Genomic DNA, 14,757 nt, shown 5'->3' with positions numbered 1-14,757 from the left:
ATCTATAAGATTTACCCTCTCATTATATCCCCCAAAAATAAATAATGTAGAACTTCTGGGATTATTAGAATTTTAAGGGATCTAACTCACATCTGAATAAAATTCCTATCTTATTGTATTTTGTTTCTCTCACATTCTGGGTGTACATTAATTATTAGTTAAATAAATAAATGAATGAAACAGACCACTCTAAGCCTTACTCAACTGAAATTGGTATTTCCAAATTTTCTCAGTGATTTCTCTTTTTTATTTTTTAAAAATATTTTCTTTCTTCCAATTACATATAAAAAGATAATTTTAACATACATCTTTTTAAAATTTTGAGCTCCAAATTTTCTTACTCCTACCCTCATTTTCCCTATCACTGAGAGACAATAAACAATTTAACATGGATTATATTTATTCAGTCATGCAAAACATATTGCCATATTAGTTATGTTGTTAAAAAAAAATAGCAACAGGCCCAAAGGAAACACACACACACGTGTGCACACACACAATTAACGTGGAAAATTATATTCTTCAATTTGCTTTCAGCCTCAATTTTTTTCTCTAGAGATAGTATTTTTCATTGTGAGTCCTTTGAATCATATTACTGACAGTAGCTAAGTCATTCACAATTGATCTTTATACAGTATTGCAATTACTCTGTAGAATGTTCTTCTGGTTCTGCTCACTTTGCATCAATTAGTGTAAGTCTTTTCAGGTTTTTCTGAAATCAGCAGGCTCATGTAAGTATTTCATTACAATCACAAATTACAACTTATTCAACCATTTCCCAGGTGATGGGTATCTTCCCAATTTTCAGTTCTTTACTACTACAAAAGTAACTGCTAGAAATATTTTTGTACAAAGAGGTCCTTTAACTCTTTTAAAAAATCTTTTGGAAGTGGTATTGCTGGCTCCTAGGATATGCACAGTTTTATGGACCTTTGGGCATAGTTCCAAATTGTTCTCCAGAATGGTTAGATCAATTCACATCTCCATCAGCAATGCATTAGTGTCCCAGTTTTCTCACATCCTCTTCAACCTTTATCATTTTAGGGGTGAGGTAGATCCTCAGAGTTGCTTTAATTATCAATGACGGCTTAATTTCCAGTTGTCATCCTCATTGAAGATCTTTGGAGTATTTGTTTATTGAGTAACTTCTTTTCTCTGTTTTCATGACTGCTCTCTCTTGGTTCTCCCTCTGACTGTTCTTCTTCACTGGATCTTCAACTGGGTCACTTCCAGATATCCCCTAAAATTCTATTCTGTTTCCTCTTTTCTTTTTTCTCTATAATCTCTCATTTGGCAAGCTAATCAGTTCTCATAGATTTAATTATAAGCTCTAATTAGATGATTCCCACTTTTATATATATCAGCTCTAATTTTTCTCCTGAGCTCCAGTACTGTATAACACACATCCTTATTGAAAATATCAAACCAGATGTCCTATGAGCACTTTAACCTTAATGTTTGTGGATTAGGACACAATATTGTCTCCCATCAAAAACAAACAAAAAATCCCAAACCTTTTCCTCTTCATAACTCTCTCACTGTTGACAAAGGCACCATTCCCCTTCCACCATATTCACCACACAGGTTTGAATCCTCTCTGTCACCCTCACTTCCTCTCTTTCATTCACTTCACACATCCAAGTATTGCTAAATACTGGATTTTCTCCTCTCTCATCCCATCATACCACTTCAAGTCCTCCTCACCCCTCCCATCGAGTTCTGAAATAATTTTCTACTTAGCTTGCCTTAAGCTGCTCTGCACTAATGTCCCTCTTCCCCACAGCTGCCAAAGTGATTTTCCTAAAGTGTAATTCTGACCGTGTCACTCTTTTCCCACACCCTGATATCCTCCTGCAACAAACCTAGAGGATCCTGATTACATCAGAGATCACATAAAACTACTCTTTGATATTTAAAGCTTTCTCACCTTGGCTCATTCTAATCTCTTCCGTCATTTACCATTTTACTCCCTCTCTCTAAACTTCTACAATCTAGCCATAGTGATACCTTACATACCTTACACCTGGTGTTCCAGCCCCCAAACCTGGACCTTCTCAGTAACTACTTCCTATGTCTGGAAGGCATTTTCACTTTGTTCTTGATTCTCAAAAGTCCTTTCTTCTTTCTCGACTTTGTTCAGGTACCTCTTCCTACAGCAATTGCTATCCTAAATTACTATCCACTAAAGCCACCCTCCATCTACTCTGTATCTTCTATGTATTGATTACATAATAAAAATGTAATGAATGCTTGTTGATTGATTAATTGTTGATTGTTATTGATACCTACAGTTAAGGACTTTGAATCCCAGTTGACCTAAGGTAGCAAAAGGAGATACAGCTTAGAAATAAAATGTTTCCCTAAGTGCTGTTTATACAATGTAACATATCATCTACATGATTTAGGGTCTCATTCTGTTAGTTTTCTCAGAGTGCTCAGGAAGGATATGTCTTTTATAGATTATGGTCTTGCAAAGAAAAGGAGAGAGCAGTATTTTAGTGACCATTTTAATGTCTGGATATAATTACAGTTAAAAGCAGAAATAAACATTTAAAATTCTATATAGTCTTTTCTGTAGGTAATAGCTCAGTTGGCCTAATCTCTTTTTAATATAGAATATTATGTAGAATACTATTTTTTCCTCAAGTTACCTTTCTGATTTTATGCAACCTTTAATGACCTTTTATTAACAGAAATCTACTTAACAGTTCTTTACTCATGTTTAAAGGTTTAATTTTCATATTCAAGACTGACATATACAAATACAGTTAGAGATTATGACACTTTCCAGGTAGTATTAGGAGTAACTTGCCATAGTATTCCTTGAACTTGATCCAAAAATGGGTACTTGACATTGGCTTTCTTCCGGTATAATTTGAAGAAATAGGTTTACCCTAATAGTCCTAAATGGGATTTTTTTTTAGTACACTGGTGGGTAAAGGTCAGGTAACCAGAGAGGAAGCTCAATACTTCATTAGTTGATAAGTTTTTGGTCACAATAGTGTCAAAAACAAACATCCCTGTTTATACTCTGGGCTTTTTATTAGTCTTGTTTATAAGTTGGAGTTTAAAGACCTGGTCTGATGTGATTTGCTGTTGCAGGTTTATTGTCCCTTATAACCCTGCAACTTAAGAGATTACTGACAGGTAAGAGAAGTTATAGTGGTGGTGGTGGAGGTGGAGAGAATATAATACCTTGGACCAAAAAGGCTGTGGACTGTCTTTGCTAGTTGTATGACTTTTGGTAAGCCACTAAGGCAGTCTTTAAGATCAGAGACAGTATACATGAGATCATGTTTAAAACTGCCACCAATCTCTTCTCTTCTCTCTTCTCTTCTCTTCTCTTCTCTTCTCTTCTCTTCTCTTCTCTTCTCTTCTCTTCTCTTCTCTTCTCTTCTCTTCTCTTCTCTTCTCTTCTCTTCTCTTCTCTTCTCTTCTCTTCTTTCTCCTCTTCTTCTCTATGTTTCTGAATCTGTCCCTGTCTCTTATCTGTCTTTGTTTCTGTGTGTCTCTCTCACTCTCTCTCTCTTTATCTGTCTCTCTATCTGTCTCTGTCTGTCACAGACACACACACACACACACACACACACACACACACACACACACCTGCAGGGATTCTAGCTCCACGAAGAAACCAAGGAGAAAATAAAATTTATTTGGAGAGTTGGCCATCTATGGAAATGTTTCAACAATTAAATAACTTTAGGGAATCAGAAACAGAGATACAAAAAGCAGTGGGACACAGAAGGGGACAGAATGACACATAATTTTGTTCCCTCTTTGCATTGCCTCTATGGCTACTTGGGTAATGAATTTCTGTGGGAAAAGGGGATAAAAGCAGCATCTAATTGGCCAGTAAGTGAGATCCCTGTAATATTAGCATACATAAAATAAATTTTGAACAAATTTATTTTTATTATTTATTATCTCTTTCAATTGCCAGCTCTTCCAAACCAGGAACATTCTTTTTATTTATTCTAGTGAGAATTAGGATGGAGAGATTATAGGAGGAAGTTCAAGGTAGGAGTAGTAGTAGTTGATGGGATCTTTTACAGGCAGAAAAGGTTATATATATTTAGAGGTTAAAACACAAAGTTGCTTCCTAATATAGCATAAGGGATTCCAACAACCTAGGTGCTGATAATGGTTTCTCCACTATCTACCTGTGTGAACTTAAATAAATCATGATTTCTCCTTTGTGCCTGGACTTGCTCATAGAAGAATTGGAGTAGCCTCAGAGTTCCCTTGTACCTCTGTTTTTTCCAGGAATCTGCCAGCATTCATGCAAAGTGCCTAATTACTCATCATGAGCTCATCCCTCTCTTCCCTGGAAGGCTCTGGTGCCATATGTAATAAATAAGGGGTTTTATGCTTATTTTAGTATTTAGAAGTCTCTGCTTTTGATGGGGAATGGCCTGGCCCTTCTTAAGATTTAGCTTCTTGGAGGAAGATAGTGATCAAGATGGCCCACTGCAAATTTGTAAAAATTAAAATAATAATCACCTAGATGACTACATTTACATTGTTTTCACCAACCTATCTTGTTTTTGTGTCTTTCCTTAGGCACAGAAGCTAAAATCCAATGCTTCAGGAAACCCACACCTCTGCCTGGCTGATGTAAGCACTCTATGAACTAGATTTTGCTTTTACTAATCTGGGGGACTGGAGTACATGGTCTCCAGGGCTTCAGTTGGGGTAGAATGATGAAGAGAGTCTGTCTGCATTCATTCCCCACTCAAAGCAAGCCACCTGTCATGACATCTTTTGAGGAGAAATGTTGCTCTGAGCTCACTACATAAAAAGCTGGGGCTGTCAGAGCCCTTTTGATGACAGTTTTGTCAATATAAAGATCCTTTCATGCAATGTCCTGGTAAATACCAAGTGATGCTTTTGAGTCTCAGTTACATGGAAACAACACATAAATACCTGATTATGCAGGTTACGGGGTAATTATAGTTGTGACTATTAAGCATAATATGTAAGGATAGGGAATTGTGGGATTTAGCAAGCCTGAACTTAAAGGATGACAGAGTGCTTGCTTTTGATAAGTAAATTGACAGCCACATAAATCATTCCCTACTTAGTAGACGAAAATCAAACATGCATCATCAGATAAGTGATAATTGAATGCTTACCTCTTTACCTGATGAGTGTTGGAAGATCTTCCTCATTAAGGTGATTCCAGTGCCAGTTTGAGCTGCCAGATTGAGGGACAAAGATTAGCTTTATTTGAATTTGTGGCAGTTTGGGTTAGAGGTACACATGACACATGGGTGGGAAGACTAGGCTGCTGTAACTGAGTATCCAGCCTCTCATCAGGTGGGGCAAAGAGCAAATGGACGGTGTTCTCTCCTGGATTGTGCCTTGAAGTCTCTGTTAGCATCCATTTTAAGAAAAATTTGCTTTAATGCCGCAAGAATGAGTTCTTTTAGCTATAAGGCTAATCTTAAGGTCCTGGGGCTAATTTAAACAAGTACAAGAGTACTTAGGCCTAAGAAACCTAAGATTTTGCCATCCCCTGCTCTGCCATTACTTTGATGAGTGACCTTAAGAAAGTAATGGCAGTTTCCCCATTTTTTAAAGTGAGAAACATATTAGAGGATGTCTAAAATCCCTTTTAATAGCAGTTTTTATTGTTAATTTTATCCACAACAACATTTGTTGTTGAGATGGAAGTCTTTTCTTCCTACCAAACCTCACCTAGAAAACTGAGGACTGAACTAGAATACTTATAGGTCCATAAACTTAAAATTAGGAGAGATTAAAGAGATTGTCTAGTCTACTCTTATTTTTCTGCTGAGGAAACTAATTCCTCAAGAGAATTTTACTTACACAAACTCACCTTGGTAATAAGCGGTGAAACAGTTATTTGAATCTATGGCCTATGTTGCCAAATTTTGCTGAATCTCTTAAATTCTTTGAATCTAAAAGCTCATATTAGCATTTTAGGAGATAAATGGGGCTTCTCTGACATCATACTCCTTTCCATCACCATTGATTTTCCTTGTCCCACATTGGGGTGAAACCAGTAGGGTGAACTGGCAACCACAGAGCTCACACAAGATGTAAGTGAACACCAATGATAGGGGGAAAAAAACGTTTAAAGAAAAAGTCCAAGCCCAGCAGAGACTTGAAACTTTCTCTGAGTTGATACCTTTTCCTCTAAATTGATTCTGAAGCAGTGCATTAGTCAGAGAATCATTGGCTCAACAGACTCTATAATGGTGATAAAACAGACAACCAGTTTCATTGTTCCCCATATTTTGAATTTTGCTGCTAATTAACCTTGGTGTAGAAAAACCCAGGAACCACTTTGATTAGTAACAGGGTAATAAGATAAAACCAAGTTAGATGTAAATGCACATTGGTAAAAAAGAAACTGCTTAGCAGATGACTGACTACAAAATATCCTCTTTTACAGCGGGATTTTGACAAAGACAGAGCTGGGGGCTCCAGCCAAATGGCCTCCGACTCCGTGGCTGCGCCTACAAGTGGGAGTCTAAGCAAATTGCTGATCCTGACCATCACTGCACTGAAGACCTTCTTGTCCATAAGTCTGGCAGAAACATTGTAGCCCTATTAACAAACAAACAAACAAACAACCACATACGGACATGTACAAAAACAAAACAAAACAAAAAAAAACAAGCCGTTTCCTGTTCTTTGTTGTCTATCTGAATTCCAGTTTTAGGAGCTAAGTTGAAGCAGTCTGCTAAAAGAGTTTCATTCAACTGGAATTTTTTTTTCTTTTTAAAGAAAGATTCTTGTGATATTTAGGGACCTTTGTGGAATACTTGATGCAGTGCACATTCCAAACCCAAAAGGCTTTTGAGCATGCTGTATTTTAAAGAGAAGACAGTGTGTGAATTTGGCTATAAAACTAACAGGCTTTTTATTGTTATTATTTTTTTTAAATGGTTTTAACCCTGGCCTTTATTTGCAAAGAACTAAGTTTGTTTTCCTAATATCTTCCCTATTTCATTGAACAGATTTGGTTTCAAATTAAGCGAACAACAGACTAACTGGGATGCCAGTTTTTTTGGTTTTTTGTTTTTTTTTTGTCACCGCATAAAGGTTCTCACCAAGAATGAATATGAAAACATTTCTTCTCATAGACTGCTACTGATGTTAAGCTTTCTAAATGTATTAGCATCTTCCTCCTTAATGTTTATGAACTCTTAAGTGGTTTTACATTCTCTCCTGCTAAAATATGATATGTCACATACAGATGTAATGTATGTTTCTCAGTTATGATGTCATAAAAGTGGGGGGTGGGAGTTTGCAACTTGCTAACGGTATGTTAATCATTTAAATACACTCATCTAAGCCTTATATGGGTGAGAATTCCTTAACTAACAAGAGTCAGACATAATGGAAGCTTAACTCTAATAATCTTTACATTTATGAGATTATATATAGAAACAAATTTTACTAAATGGTTTCAAATGTTGGCTTTCTATATTTTGGACCTAATAATACTATCCCCATTTTTTACTGTTGGTTTAATACAAAATACATGGAGTTCATTTCCCTCTCATAGAACTGTTTTATCTGTCTATATTAGTAACACTATAAATATAACTCCTTAAAAGCAGAATTCTAGGAGCCTTATGCTTTTTCAGAAAGCTCTGCATCACATTATGGTAGACTGGAACAGGGGGGAAACAGAATCCTAAGGCTAATTAATCATTGACCATTTGCAGAAGTATATACTCATCTGAAGGAGGAAAATATTGGCCAGTTACAAAACGGTCTAGTTCTAATTGCTGCATTGCTAGTTCACATAATGTAATGGTTCTGGTTTTGCTTCCCTTAACAAGGACGGCCTTCATTGGATGAGGCGAAATCCTCTACCCCATCCTTTAAGCATCTGCACAGTTCCTTTCCTGAGGGTTGTCTTTATTCTTCACGGTGACGGCTTAGTTACTCTTACGGGCAGTTATGTCTAAATGATCCACAGTAATCGAGTTTTATCGAGTTGCATCTCATCCCCCCCCACCCCTCCATGACAGACAATAACAGAGTTAAAGCAAAGGGTTCATTATGTTGGCTTTAGGGTCTTCAAGTAAAACTCCCATTGTAATGTACTGAGTCCATAGTGATTGTTCTGTCAGTATAGGACAAGGATAAAAATAGAGACTAACTACAGGGCTGCCTCAGTGTAGGGAAAAGCTAAGTCCTGTGGGCAAAACACTGGGTCTGTAGATCTCCCCATTCTATTCCATAATTCTTAATTGAGGTACAATTCTAAAATATGTTTTTGAGGCCTGGCTATTTTGGAGGTAAATCAGATCCAAGATATATATGTGGAGGGATGTGCACCCCTCTAGACAGAGTCAACTCAATAATAGCATTACTCTTGGATTTAATGCTGATAAATTGAAGTTTTTTTTTTTAAATTCAGCAGCGAGGCTTGGGGGAAGAAATCCACATTTGGTGTGCACCATCTTAGCATCACATAGTCCTTCCTTCCCCCCCCCAGGTTTGAAGTTATTTTCCTCCTGAGTGTCAATGGAATTACTGAAAGAGAAAATATACATGTGTGTATGTGTGTGTGGGGGGTGTGTGTGTGTGTGTGTGTGTGTGTAAAATGAGAAAGAAGAAGAAATGGCTGCTGTACAATCAAGGTAAAGACCTAGTCTTTTAAGTATAATTGAGTTAGAAGCATATTCATACACAAATGCTTTTGAATACATATTTCTAAGTATAATTGCAACATTCTTCAGTTAACAAATAGTCTTAAGAAAAACTTGATAAACATAACCTATTTCATCTGTCAAAACTTTCTTAAACATCCTACTTAGAATGAGCACATTAAGTATGTTGAAATATCTGGAAGGCTAACAATTAGTAAATATCACTTAAAGAACATATTTTGCTTTAATTACACTATCTCTGTATCTACTCTCTGCTAATTACATATGGGTCTGATGCTGTGTAGGCCACTATAAAACGCTATTGATTACTTCTGCTGTAAACAGCAGCTCTAATTAGCTTCAGATGACCAAAGAGGAAATGGTAGTTATCAGATCTAACAAGGGTCGCCTTCAGTAATAAGCTCATGGATATAAAACAGACGTAAATTATATTTTGAAAAGCCTCATCTATCACCAACAAGAAAGTTCTTGTTTTTCTTCAAAGCCAAAAGCATATTCTAGTTTCCAAATCCTTAATTTGAAAATAAATTGCTTATTAAACAAGCAGGATGTGGGAATGGATTTTCAGTTGTCCAATCTTTTATTGAAGTTCTTATGGACTTAAGCCAGCTGAGATTAGGATGAATTCTTTCTAGATGAATTTGACATGAGTGATGTCAGCTTAACACAGTAACCTTGTCAACACTGTCATTTGCACCAACTCTCAAATAAGCAAATGATGTAGTTCTTTTTGATTGATTGTGTCCATTGAATGTTGACCAGAAAAGGGCCTGGAAAATTCAAGTGTTCCCTCTCTTAGTTTTTAGCTTATGTATTTTTTGAATTCACCAAATATGAATGTTAGCCATTGGAATGTGGGAAATAACAGTTGATTCTAAGACTAAGTACAGTGGAAGTTGATAGGATGAGGCTGATTTCAAATAGGAATTAACAAACATATAGGACCTGTTCCAATGTCAGGAAATCCCACTGACCCTTTTGGTTCAAAGAAAACAAGCAAGTCTGCTAAAAGAATTAGAAGCACAGTCCAATTTGATGTCGACTTTATTTAACCAATTTTTATTGTCTTGATTATAGCACACAAAGGAAAAAAAAAGTGCACAATGTACAGTGGGGATGCAAAATGCTACCATATGCCTATTTTACCATATCTGTTTTGTCCAAACCACTAATAGAAATCTAGGACAAGAATCCAGAGAATATTTTTGGTTAAGAGTTAACAATTGTATCTCTATTACGTAGTTGTTTGACTGGGTGGTTTCTATTTTTAAAATATATTAAAATTTTTCTTTTGAAGTTAGCACAGAATATTAGATCCCTTGTCCAAGAGTTTGTAAATGACTGTGCAGTGCCCCTTTCAGAATTGTCACCTTTAATTTGGTCTATATTAAGACCAGTTCCTATCTTAAATGCACACAGAGAGTGGGTAGTCTCCATTACATCCTAGGCCCCACATGTTACTTTCTGCTCTAAATCAGATATTTCTTTCTAAACCTTCCATCTGCTGAACACAGAAAAGTGGGAGAACTGAAACACTTGAATCAGTGTGAGTACTTGGGGGGAGGGGAAGAAGAGATGTAGAAGCAGTGGGAGTTGATATAATTAGCAAAATCTTTTCTTAAATTCCAGCTTTAAATGGATTTCTGTTGTTGTTGATTATGAAAGAGTAGCCCCAGAAGAAAAGCTTTGAAAAAATAAGTTCTCATTCATGTTGACAGGCAAATACCACTTATTTGAATCAATGAACTACATGGCAGAAAGTACCACTTGACTAAAAAACATGGGCTTAAAAATTTCTTACCACCTAGTTCTTAGCTCCTTTGATAGATAAATTTCCTTCTGAGCATTCTCTGTCTTATCTCTCTCTGGTAAAGATAAGTAAGACCAAGAACCTATCTTCTAGATTCAAAGTATGAATAAATAATAATTAAAGTATTTGTCAAAAAAAGCTGAAGTGGTCAGAGCACCAGCAAAGGTAAATTGAAGTTATTCCAAGAGTTCTGTGGAAAAGCATAGCATTTACCAAGGAAAAAGGAACTTTTAAGACAGGAGAAAGCATCAAGATGGAACTTTGGAATGGCTGGCAGTCACTGGTTCAGGATTTAATGTGTTATATGTGATGATAGTCCTCATTGATTAGAGTTAACAACTTCTAATCAACAAAAGAGAGAGTTAGATTTTTTGAAAAATCCTTTTGAGAAAGGTGTAAAGGAAAAACCAATAAACTTAGGGTTAGTTCTTGTTTCCGATCTTTTAAAATTAAACAAAGATCAATCTCAATTTTTATTTTTTGATTTCCTCCTCACTTCCAAAATATCGTTCTCAAGTTGTAACTGATAACTTTTATCTTTGACTGCTTCATTCAGATTTTACTGGTGGATATAGACAGCCTTACTCCTCAAATGCCAGGTATTTTAGACCAATTTGCCAGATTCTTCTCATGATTCTCCACTGCAGAATCCCTGAACTACGTTCTTATGCTTCAATCCAAATGGATTTGGCTCAGCTCATGATCATTTTTCCATAAAACATCTAAACCATGGAATTGGCAGAAACTGCCTTGTTAATGGGATGCACACTATGGGATGCAAAATCAGTCAACTCCCCATGATGTTTCATCTTGAAAGATTTGCTTTGTTTCTTCTGAAATTGGTTATTGGCCTTTCTGGTCATTTACTTGATTTGCCTTCTTCCCCTTTCCATTTCCCCTACTGACTTAATTTAATTTCCCCCTCCCCACAGTTCTCTTCTTGTGTTAACTCTAAATTTACTCCTAATCAAACAAATACCAGAACCCTTTTTCATGCTTAGCCTTGGCTTTCCCAAAGCCTGTCTGCCATCTCTTTTCAAGAGTAAAACACATAAACTCTACAATCCATCTTTCCCATCCATCATCCCAAGATAGGAAATTGGCCCTAAAATCCTAACTAGGCAAATCACATCAATGAACTGGTTCAAGATTGTTCTTAATTTGACTCCAACGGATGTCTGAAGGGAGGTAGCTCTTAACATTATCAAAAAAAGTGATGGAACACTCACAGACCTGAAATCTTCCAAAATGTGGTCCATACTATGGCACCTTGGGAGCAGAGCAAGCCTTAGCCATGTTTAATTCAGTAGACTGTAGGGAAGATGGAAACATCCTGATATTCATTCAAGGTCTTGGTCTCCGAAGGTCTCTAAGCTCATTTGACCAGCACAGCTGTGACTGGGGCTGCTCACTTCCAGCAGGTGCCAATAGCAGCATCCTGTCACGCTGCCATGTGGAATTCATTTTTGCCAAGGGCAGCTGCCAAGCCCAATAGCCAGCTTCAGTAGGAGCTTTCTCTGGTTTGACCTCTTTTCCTAACCCAGACAGATTCCTTTACTTATTTTTTGCTGTTTGTCCAAGGTGGAAGATGATTGGCTTAGGCAACTTAGGGGAGAATTAATCAGATGATGTTCCTTCTCATGGGCCCAGACAGCATGCCTTTTCTCAAAATTCTCCTTTTTCTGTGACCTTGCTCTTCACAAGAAATTACTGGATATTAGAAAAAAAATCATTAAGGCATCCCTGCTCTCTCCGCCTTGCACTGAGCTCCTATTTTGGGATTTTGAGTTTTTCCATCTGAGGTCCACAAATCTATAGAAGTATGAAACTCGGTGGGATGGGAGAAGTGGGTTGAAGATGGAGGAATGAGATCTGAGACCCTTGAAGTCAATCTAGCTTGATTTCCTTTGTATACCCCATAGTATGTTGGATAGTGCCAGCTTAAAAGTGCTTTCAGTTTCTGGCAGGGACTGAGTCCTGAAGACATAATGATCTGCAAAGCTTTTCATCTTTAACTCACCTGATTAAATTCAGAGCAGCCTGGAAAAAGAAGAAGGACTTCATTCCCCCAAGACCTCCGGTGGGGATGGGCAGAGATAATATCCATAATTCAGGTGACTAGGTCTTCAGTTGGGAAGAGAAATTGAGCAAGCAGTCCTGCTTATAGCTTTGGAAGTCTGATTCCCTCCTGAACCTCGTGACTGCTGAGTTATAGGGAAAGCTGCCCATGGGCAAAGAAGGGCAAATGTCTCTTTGCTGGCCTTTTGCACAGATATTAAATTCCCTTTATAATTACCTTATGAACTTACTTTTCAGAGCCTGAGTCTCTGAGAGAAAGTCCAACAAGCTTGCCAGCCACAGCCACTCACCTATTACAGGCAGACAGAGAACAGGGGCAATCAAATTTGCCCTTAACCATGAACCTAAAGTGAAGGCAGCCACAATAGCCCCTGAATCACTCTCCTGAGCCATTGGGAAATACAAATTCTGCCAAGCCCAGAAGCCAGTGGAGCTGCTGAAGCCATAAGGTAATAGGAAGTGATTTTATCAGAAACCACTTTTTTCCCGTTGTCCAGTGCAAGGCAGCATATAAGGGAAAACCTGAGAAAGTAAAATAAATTTTGATTAAAGTGGCAACAAACCCAGAGCTGTGAAATGATGCTGTTTGATGTGCAGGGACACAACTTGGACCTAGAATACTAAGAATTAAGTTTAAAAAGTGCTGACAAGGTAAATAGATAGCCTAGATTTATAAGGGAGGTGGAAAGGTTACCGGCCTCTTGGAAATTACTGAGGGTTGTCAGTCAAGGGCTCTGGTCACTGCTCCAGCTCTTCACCTGGTGCTCACTTTCCCTTCAGTGTGTTGGCGGCTAACCCCAAGGCTTAGCAGTGCTCGCAGTAGGATGCTCCTCGAGCTGCAGCTGGTGGGAATGAGCACATGAGACAGGGTTATGGGAAACCTGAATTTCCTCCCTGGCTTGTAAAGTGTGCTTGATCTGGAATTTGGCTTTCTATTTCCCCTGTTTGTCTGGAGGCATTTCTGAAAGCAGGAAAGGAAACTGATAAAGGTGGACCGACTCCCAGACTGCTCTGCCTTGTTTGGCTGTGGTCTCACTCTAATCAGGCAGTTTTTTGGATACACTCTACTATGCTTTTTCCCCCGGATATAAATGATTCAACTTAAGAGGGTTGAAGGAAAAGCTTTAGGAGAAACAAAGCCCAGGGTAGGGGGCAGGGTGGGATGAGAGGAGAGTTTCAATTTCTCAACTATTTAATCCTTTCCCTTCCCTCCTTCCTTATCTGCCAAAGACCTACTGGCACTACTTCTGCTTAATAAGGGGTTTACAAAGTGGTGTGTGTATGATCCCTCAATACTGAAACAATTATCCTTATTTAATCCAGCTCATGTTGAGAAGTCATGTGAGGTATCAGGGACATTTTTTTCTCCCTTCTCAAAAGATGTTTTTGGATCTCCTCTCTTTGGGGGTATGTCCGCGTTTCAGTTCTGTACGATACAAGTTGGCAAAAACTATGGTGCAGGTCGATGAGATAAGAAATTGCCACTGAGTTACGTTATGGTGGAATCCCCACATGCTCCCACCTCCAGCAGAGCTAGGGCATGGTTTGGTGATGCTGTCTCCAATGTCCACAGTGATCAGAACCTACAAACAGGGAGTATATTCGTTGCTTTTGTTTCCGGTGTTTATTTTAGACCACCTACTGACCAGGGACCTCCATTTCTGGAGGACCCTCTATGCTTCCCTTGTTCTTGTGTGTATATTCTATCTATGCTGTACTAAGGAACACTGTACATTTCCCTGGGGTTGTTGTACTGTACGAAGTCGTCTCACAGCCATTTCACTAAGTACTTTATTACCAATACCCAAGGAAGAGGATGTAGTTTGGAAATAAGAACTATGGAAGTTGTGATGTTTGAATTTTCTGTTAGTATATTGCTCATGCACTACAATCTGTACATAGCACCTTTCCCCACCCCCAGAATATCCTAATAAACATTGTTTTCTTTTTTTAAAAAAAATTGCTGGAGTCTTTTTTCTGTCTGTCTTCTTATGTTTTTTCTTCCTCATTTTCCTCACTCTCCATAAATGCCTATATTTATAACATTTGGGAGTTGGAAGGGTTTTTCAGATTATCCACCTCAACCTGTCATTCATGGATTTAAATAGATTTCAAAAGATACATGGCCTTCTTAAAAACACATACATACCCATAGCATCTATCCTTTTACAGTTAAGTTGTTTTCTAGCTGTGAAGTGATGGGGAAAGCTC

At 37.8% G+C, this 14,757-nt stretch overlaps 1 protein-coding gene across 2 annotated transcripts in view; it reads left to right on the top strand.

Moving 5' to 3' along the window:
• Positions 1 to 13,699, top strand: part of GFRA1 (GDNF family receptor alpha 1) — a 309,354-nt gene extending 295,655 nt beyond the window's left edge. For both annotated transcript variants that reach the window (XM_031955918.1, XM_031955917.1), the window contains 2 exons: positions 4,564 to 4,617; positions 6,422 to 13,699. In XM_031955918.1, coding sequence (XP_031811778.1) covers positions 4,564 to 4,617; positions 6,422 to 6,574 — 207 coding nt within the window. In that variant the 3' untranslated portion in view covers positions 6,575 to 13,699. The remainder of the gene's footprint in view (positions 1 to 4,563; positions 4,618 to 6,421) is intronic.
• The last annotated feature ends 1,058 nt before the right edge of the window (positions 13,700 to 14,757 follow it).

Source organism: Sarcophilus harrisii, chromosome 2 (assembly GCF_902635505.1).
Source record: "Sarcophilus harrisii chromosome 2, mSarHar1.11, whole genome shotgun sequence".
Taxonomy (NCBI): Eukaryota; Metazoa; Chordata; class Mammalia; order Dasyuromorphia; family Dasyuridae; genus Sarcophilus; species Sarcophilus harrisii.
This window is presented reverse-complemented; position numbering and strand designations above follow the sequence as displayed.